The 8,299-nt window shown below is 51.6% G+C and overlaps 1 protein-coding gene across 1 annotated transcript in view; it reads right to left on the reverse strand.

Moving 5' to 3' along the window:
- Positions 1-268: 268 nt before the first annotated feature.
- The window catches only part of LOC103782423 (acyl-CoA synthetase family member 3, mitochondrial-like), a 13,030-nt gene continuing 4,999 nt past the window's right edge, over positions 269-8,299 (reverse strand). Inside the window, exons 3-4 of the mRNA XM_008950193.1 lie at positions 883-1,037; positions 269-428 (exon numbers count right to left, since the gene is read on the reverse strand). Coding sequence (XP_008948441.1) covers positions 269-428; positions 883-1,037 — 315 coding nt within the window. The remainder of the gene's footprint in view (positions 429-882; positions 1,038-8,299) is intronic.

Genomic DNA, 8,299 nt, shown 5'->3' on the forward strand with positions numbered 1-8,299 from the left:
CTCCCCACCCCACCACACTGGGGTTCAGTGAGAGCTCTGGGCAGTGTGCAGGTCTGTGGTCATCACTGCCTGGCATCTGTCCCTGTCACACCAGTGCCACCTGACGTTTCTCCTCCAGATCCTTCACTCCTCCTCCTGCACAAGCCTCTGCTCCCAGCCCATGGCTGCACTCAGCTCCCAGTTGACTCTCTGGATGCTCTGTGGTACCCTACACCCCTCCAACCAACCAACACTTCACAGCCAAATGCCTCCAAGCAGTGCACACACTCTAGAGACTCCTACCTGGGACACGGACTCCATGCAGAGGGTTTGAGAGGGCCATTCCAATCTCAGTCATCCCATACCTCTCCAGCAAGGTGTGCCCAGTGATGCTCTTCCACTTGTCCAGGACAGGCACGGGCAGGGCTGCTGAGCCTGACACCATTAACCTGCACAAGGAAACCCCACGTAAGAAAGACTCCAAGGGAATTTGCAGGCTAACCCAGGGTGACATCAAACCTGCTGCTATGTAAAACCTTAAGCCAGAAGCCCCAAAAGCCTTTTAACCACTACCAAGGATGTTCCACACAGAAGATCTTGTCTGATATAGGGTTTAAGTTAAGGTGGGAGAGACCCCTAGAAGAGATCCTGCAGTACAAGCTTGGGGTGCAGGACAAAGTCCTCTGTCTTGTGTTTTGGAGGGTGACACACAATGAGCATGCAGAACCCTTCTGGCTCTACCATGCCAAGGTGGGTCACAATTAAATAATGTCACCCTGGTTCTTGCCAAAGAGACACTAAAACACTGGGAAAAGGTGATGCTGAAAAGAAAACCTTAGTGTATGCACTTTGGGGCCAACCAGGCACCACAAGACCCCACCCAGAGGGGCACTGCTCACCTACCTGATGTTCTCCTGGCAAAAGGCATGCACGAAAGCCTGGGCTAGAGGTTTAGAGAAATGCTTCTCATAGTACTCTATCAGCTTGGCATAGATAGTGGGCACTGCCATGAAGACACTGACACGGGGAGATTCAGGGCTCAGGAGCCTGTTCCAAACCTAGAAAGGAAGAGAGCATCCAGGTATAAAAATACACCCTGGTGTCAGTGTAGAGTGTAGTGTCAGTGCTACCTCCTCAGCACCCTGAAGAGGTTCACAAGTGAGGGCTCTGCAAATGCTTCACGGGGCAGTGAGCCCCACCACTGCTCCTTCAAACAGTGGGAGTGAACCTGAGGGACAGGAGGGCAACAGGCTGGTCCAAAGCAAAGCCACCCTGGGCTGGTCACAGCCAAATCTCTGCTAGCTAAGGCTTCTGGAAAGTACAAGCAACTGGAAGCCTGAGGTGAGCACCTCATCCACATCCAGGACAACAGCTCCCAACCCTCATCATGTCCTTACTGCCCAAAGATCAATATTCAACTCTCACCCCACCAGTAGATCACCCACTTGCTTTCACTCTCCATGAGCACAAGGTGATGGAAGCTGCATTTTTTAGTACACAGAATCACAGGATGGTTTGGGCTGGAAGGCACATTAAAGAGCATCTTGTTCCAACCCCCCTGCCATGGGCAGGGGCACCTCCAATTAGACCAGGTTGTGCAAGACCCCATTCAACCTGGTCTTGAACACCTCAAATTGTTCCTCAGGACCAACCTCAACTCCCCCTGGGGCAACTTGAGGTTGTTTCCTCCTGTCCTATCACTTGTTGGCCCCCACCTCACTACAAGCATGATCCCCTGAAACAAGCCAAGACAGGCAAAATGCCTCTAAAAGGATCTAACCCCTACTACACTTCTGCCAGCCTCTTTCCCCAAATATCTTTTTTCTCTTTAGCCCCCCAATATCTTTCCCATTCGAGGTGCAGGATGGAGAAGGTCCTCTCCAAGGCCAGGGGGACCTGATCTCCTTGGCTCCTAAGAGCCATGGCCTTGGGCAGGGAGAGACAAGTGATCACAAGCAGGGATCAAGACCCTGCTGAAAGAATTGAAGGGAGACAACTGCTCAGGGCTGCTCGATCCTTGCTGTGGGATTTTTTTTTGCCTTCCCAAGTCCAGAGCAGCTGTGGGGAGCACAGGCAGACTTTCAGTCTGGCCAAAAAAAAAACCCAAACCCCAGATCATCACACCAAAACACAGCAGATCTCTCTTGCACCCTAGAGCCCCTCACGCCCGCTCAGCTCCTGCCCCAGATAAAATCCTCCCCACTGCTCCAGGCACAGGAACAGCTTTTTCCATGTCAGTTCGACTCGCCCCAGCAGCAGCCCCTTTCCTGAAGATAAGCAGCTGCCTTTGGATTCGTGCCCCCAGCTGCCAGGGTGACCTGCTGCCAGCCAAACCTCTCCACCTGCTCTGCCCCAGCTCCTACCCTCGCCTCTGAGTGGCACCGAGCAGCGAGCCTGGCACAGAGCTGGCAGCCCCCAGCCCCCCGAGCTGTCCAGAGGGCTTGAGCTGCCCAGCCAGCTGGAACAGCTACTGCTCCTCTACAGCTAGAACTTCATGGTTTGAGGGAAGGACCTGGGAAAGTGTTGTTGCTTGGGACTCAGTTCTTTTCCTTTTGCTTACTTGGTGGCTGAGGACGCCAAGTCCTGGACTTTGAGCTGGACTTTGCACCGAGTGCTCAGCAGACACAGGGAAGTGGCTGTTTCCTGAGGGAACACGTTCAGGAGACAGACCAAGATGCCTTTTAAGATAAACAAGGGCTAGAAACAGAAAACTTCCAACTGCAAGAAAGCAGGAGTGGGAAGAGCTTCCCCTCAGCAGCAAGGGCAGTGAAAGTCTTGGGCAGGCTTACAGGACAGGGCTGCCAGAGCCAGGAAACATCAGCAGAACTTGTGTTCCCAAAGCCTTCCCATCAGCCCAACATTCCTGATTTTCTCCCCCTCCCACTGCACACAAGCGTATCCGGGTGATTCCATGGGCTGGCCAGTGGGATCTTGTCATTGGTTGATTAAAAACAAAAACAGAGGAGAAAATGACACCAGTGGGTCCAAAACAACAGCCCCAGCTGTAAGATTTTTCCCACGTCTCTCTTCCAGCACACAGATGGTGAATGAGGACTGAGGGACACACAAGCTGCTCCAAGAGATGATTCTTCACACACCAAACTTCCCACCAGCCTCTGGACCTGCTAAGGTCACCTGAAGCAAGAGATCCAAGGCAGGAACTTTTCTTTCCAGAGGCCTCACCTTCAGCAGAAGATGTGTGATGCCATAAAATAGACAGAAACCACCAAATCTAACAACATCTGGGTGCATTCTGATAAAAAAAAACAAAACAAAGAGAAGGTGGCAACAACCATTTCTATGCTAAATCTTGCAAGACTTTGCCCAGTACAAGACTCCCCAAAACAGCCAGAAAAGATGCAGGCACAAATACCTAAAAAGCTGGAAAAGAAGCAAATCCCAGCATGGATTTTCCCATCAGTCCCCAAATGGATAATGGAGAGCCCATGCTGCTGCCTCTATCGACAGCTACAACAGCCCCTCTCTTCTACAAAATTATTGTATCATTTTCAGTTGTTATTGAATTTTTTTTAAGCCTTTTCAAAAGCAACAACAGCTCTAATGTGAGGTGAAATCATCCCTTTACTTCCCTTTTGATCCGTTTGTGTTTTGCATCGATTGCACAGCTGGCAAGGAAAAGGGCTGCCTGCAATTTTTGGAGCATCTGTGAGAGCAACAGGCAGAGACATGGCTGCAGCCAAACCAGCTCCTTGTTCCACGGGACCCTGTGCCCAGTGTTGAGGACAGAAAGCTCCTGTAACTCTTGACAACTCCCCTTGACAGGAGGATGAAGTCAGGTGGGGGTCGGGCTCTTCTCCCAAGGAACAAGCAGCTGGACAAGAGCAAAAGGCCTCAAGGATGCCCCAGGGGAGGATGGCGTTGGGGCTGAGGAACAATTTCTTCCCCTTGAGGGTTGCCCGGGGCTGTGCCAGGCTGCCCAGGGCAGTGGTGGAGTCCCCCCCCCTGGAGGGGTTTCCACGCCGTGGAGATGTGGTGCTGAGGGACACGGGGCAGTGGGGACCTGGCAGTGCTGGGGAAACAGTTGGACTCAATCTGAAAGGTCTCTTCCAACTTAAAACAATTCCATGCCTCTACAGAAGCACTAAAGGATGGCAGCACCACGTGCCCATATCCAGCACTGGTTTATCCCCAACAAAGGCAGACAGGCAGGACATGAGACAGGAGGGCATCCAGGGGAGCTGCTCTCACTGCTAGAGCCCCAGACAGCTCCTGAGCAATATGCAGAGAGAGAAACATTCTGCTCTTCAAAGGGAACTTGGGCCCTCAGTGGCTTCGTCTCGTGTTGGTTATAACCCTGAACTGTTTGTGCTCTGCACGACTCTGGTTTTAATCATTTATTCATCAGCACGGTTTGACGGCCCCGCCGCATTCCAGGCTGAAGCTTTTAAACCCTTCCTCTGCTGTAGGCGTACTGAAAGGAGCAAGTGCTTTCCCTGGGACCTGGGAATATAAGTAAATATGACAGGCTCGGGTTCCATTTTTTCCTCTTTCCCCACACACATCAAAAGACATTACTGCTGAACAGATGCTGAGGACAGACGGCAGATCTGGGGAGACGGGAAGAAAAACCGCTAACTTTTTAAAGCCAGGTCTGTGAGAAGTGATCAAACACCATCCATTCACCAGCGACCTGCTCCTCCCTCCACTGACAATGAAATCACCCCTCTGAAGCCTCCAGTTAAGGGATGAAAAGCCAGTTGCCTTTCCCCAGTTGAAACTGGAGACGCAACCCCCGGCGCGCTACGAGCAGCGCCTTTGCTGCGCTCGGTTATCGGAGATCAGGCTCCTCTGCTTGGATTTGCTTTTCTCTCAAAACCAAGCTGCAAGAGCTGCCCAGAGTGATGTTCAGAGAAGTGACAGAGCCAGGGGAGAGGCTCGCTGCAGTGTGAGCACTTCTCCTCCTTCCCGGAGGCAGCGTGAGCCCCAGATCTCCCAGCCAAGGCAGAAAGCCTCAGCCTAGCCTGGTTGGCACCGATAACGGCGGCAGCAAGGACAAGGAGCTTGCTCATGGGTACAGCACAGGCTGCTGGTTTGCAGGAGGAAGTCAGGGTTGTGACCACACCAAAAAGCAGCAACCCCCGAGCAACACCTCGAGGAGCATCAGGTCTGTGGCACCACGGGGGAGAAAAAGCTGCCACGGGTGACAGCACATCAGGGGAATTAGTCCCAAATCACACGCTAGCTTTGGGCACTCCTCATCCCTATTTCCCCTAGAAAGAAGGGTGCAAAGAAAACTAATTTGGATGGTTTTGCATGTGACATTGTAAAAGGGTTTGATTTTTAGAGGGCTTGATCCTTGGAGGCACCTCAAGTCAGACGCAGCAACGCTGGCACCAAAACAACAGCTCCTTTTGGAACTTGGGGGCAGTAAATCTGCATCCCGGCATATTTAGGATGGAAGCAGTTGCAGGGCATGGCCAGGGCTGTCATTCTGCAGGCTGCACAGCTCAGAACCTGCCCAGCAGAGCCACAGCTAGGTCACACCAAGGTGAGATTTCCAGAAGCTTCCCCCATCGCTCAGAGAGGGGTTTTTTTCCCCTTCATGCCTTTGAATACTTTTACTTCCCACTCTGCACTCAAAACTGAAAGACCTCCTGGGATCTGATCTCACGTTTATCAATGTGAAGAGCTGGCAGGGAGTCTTTTGCTGGTAGAACATCAGTCCCTTAAGGTGAGATCTGAGGTGGTCCAAGGCAAAGACAAGCTGTTCCCCTTGTTCAAACTCAGAGGGAAGCCACTTTGGCCAAAAACCTGAGCAGAGGATCCTGCAAAGCAGACACTGACCTCACGACTCGCTCCAAAAGGCTCCTGTCCACGTGGCACCTGACACAGCCAGGTCCTGGTGAGGAACAGGTATGCTGATGTGTGACTGTCACAGCAAAAGCACCAGCACAGAGAATCCCCTGGCTCCCCTGGGTCTGTCTGTCCACACTCACTGACATTTCCATCGAGTGACAGTCACAGGGTGTGCTCAGTCTGAGCAGCCGTCACCGAATCGATGCAGGGGGGAAGACAGAGAGGGAGCCACTGGGGAACGGATGCTCTGATGTCTGCCTGGTGCAACCCCAGTGCTTCAAAAAGCACTTCCTCGTGGGCTTTCTCTGATGCCCAGTAAGGAGAAAACTCACCTTGTGTTCCTTCCTTATGCAGAGGCATTAATTTCTTCTCCTCTGGCCACCGATCTGCACAAAAGCTGTACATATCTAGCATCCTTAAAAATTCTGCTCCTGCATAAGAAAGAAAAGCAGCAGGAGAGAAACACTGGCTGCCTGCAGCCAGGAACAGAGCAGCTGGAGCACCCAACCCAGCCTGGAAGTGGTTTAGAACGGGAGGATTGTGCTGGGAGTCCACAGGAGGACTCTGCCCACTCTGCACAGGTAGAAGCACTCAGAGCTCCCACCATCACCAGGCAGCACCTGAGAAGGGCTCCCCGAGGACACACACTGCACCCCGAAGAGTACACGCACCAGAGGACTTAGCACATCATGTGCAAGCAGACTATAACACTGGAAATTAAGGGTCCATTTATAAACCCTTTTATTAATAAATGATTAATAGAGGCAGCCGTATTTTTTAACAACTGACAATAAAAAGATGCTACGAAAAGCTTAAGCAAGACAGTCTTAACAGATGGTGCTGTAAAGTGAATTATAACATGTACAGTAGCTAGTGCAAAGTAATGGATGTCCTCATTTAATAAAAAAAAATCTGATTTTATGCAGCAACTTTCACGCTTGAGGCATCTCAATAGACTTTAATGAGCCCTGGTGGCCTCGGCAGTGACTCGCATGGAGCCCCGGCCATCAGATGGTGTTTTAGTGAGAGAGTAGATGTTGGTCAGGACACTGGGGTTACTCCACAGACCTGATTTCTAACCTTTCCTTGGACAGCTCCCAAAAAGCAGACAGAAGGGTCTGAAAGATGCCACCTCCTAACACTGCACTGCAGGGAACAACAAGAAAGCCTCGGCCCCAGGGCTTGAAATGTCTTCTAAGAAATCAAAAAAAAAAAAAGGCATTATTACCACCACTGAAACCAGACTGGCATCTGTATCCACGACTATAAGGCAGGCCGCAAATTATGTAATTTAATAAACACTGTAATAATAAAGTATTTATTTTGTATAATGAAGTGTTAGTGATTAGAAACCAAACACACATCGGGCATGCTGCTGCGGTTTCTCTTGAACCCTTGCCAGTATCACTCAAGGCTAAATATGTCTGCAGCAGGTTGAGAGTAAGTTCCTAGCCTTGTTTTGATCAGCCTGTCAAGTGTTTTAGCTGCCATTCGAGTTTCTTTATATCACACTCTGATGGGCTGCCTTCTCAAGGTGCAGCAAAGGGGCAAAAAAACAACCCCCAGCACGCGGCTAAACTCCGGCTCCTTCTGGAAAACCCTCCACCAAAACTCTGCTGCTTCTCCAAAAGCTGATTTCAGTAGCAAAGGGCATTTTGTAAACAGCTGGTGAAAATAGACTGGAGCTGAAAGGCAGCCTGCATTAAACTCCACAAGAAAGCCTTATTTACCCTCGTGTGCCTGCTTTGTAGTGTCGATCAAACCGCGTTCGGCTCCCAGGGGAGGCCCTTGGAAAAATAAAAGAGAATAATAATAATAATAAAAAAAAAAGAAACAGAACAGCAAATGCTGTCCTTCAGAGCCTGAACACACCCCAGAGCGCTCGGGACGGGGTCCGGAGGGCGCTGGCTGTGGCAGGGACACTTGCCCCCCCAACCTCCCTGCCCAAGTCCAAGCTCCAGGGCCAAGCAGATCCCTCCAGTGCTGTCCCCACTTGCCCTCCACTTGTCAAGTCTCTGAGCAAAGCTCTACCCCCCAAAGACAGGTGGGGTGTTCTGCTCCCCCACACCTGAACCCAACCTTCAGTGTCAGCTTGCAGGCTTGCAGAGGTGGGGAGAGCAGGGACAAACAAGGGTACAAGGGATACTCTGTCAGGGGTGGCCCAGGACGTGGAGAAACACACCCTCCAGAGGCTTTGCTCTGGGCTCCCAGCACATCCTCCTGCCACCTCAGCAGCTTCACCAGGGCCAGGGAGCCCCAGCTCTGGTGGGGCACACGTCTCTACTGCAGCCTGAGCTTTTAGGGTAACAGCCTAAGTGTGGGGGAAGACGATTTGGCAGTGACCACCAAGGAGAGAGCACTGGGGATCTTCCTGTCTCATTCTGCCACAGCACCCTACCAGCTTACTGAGGACATTCCAGAACCTCAGCACAGTGGGGTTGGAAAGGACCTCTGGAGATCATCTCCTCCAACCCCCCTGCTCCAGCAGCTCACCCACAGCAGG

The sequence above is a fragment of the Merops nubicus genome, unplaced genomic scaffold, assembly GCF_000691845.1.
Source record: "Merops nubicus isolate BGI_N331 unplaced genomic scaffold, ASM69184v1 scaffold49251, whole genome shotgun sequence".
NCBI lineage: Eukaryota > Metazoa > Chordata > Aves > Coraciiformes > Meropidae > Merops > Merops nubicus.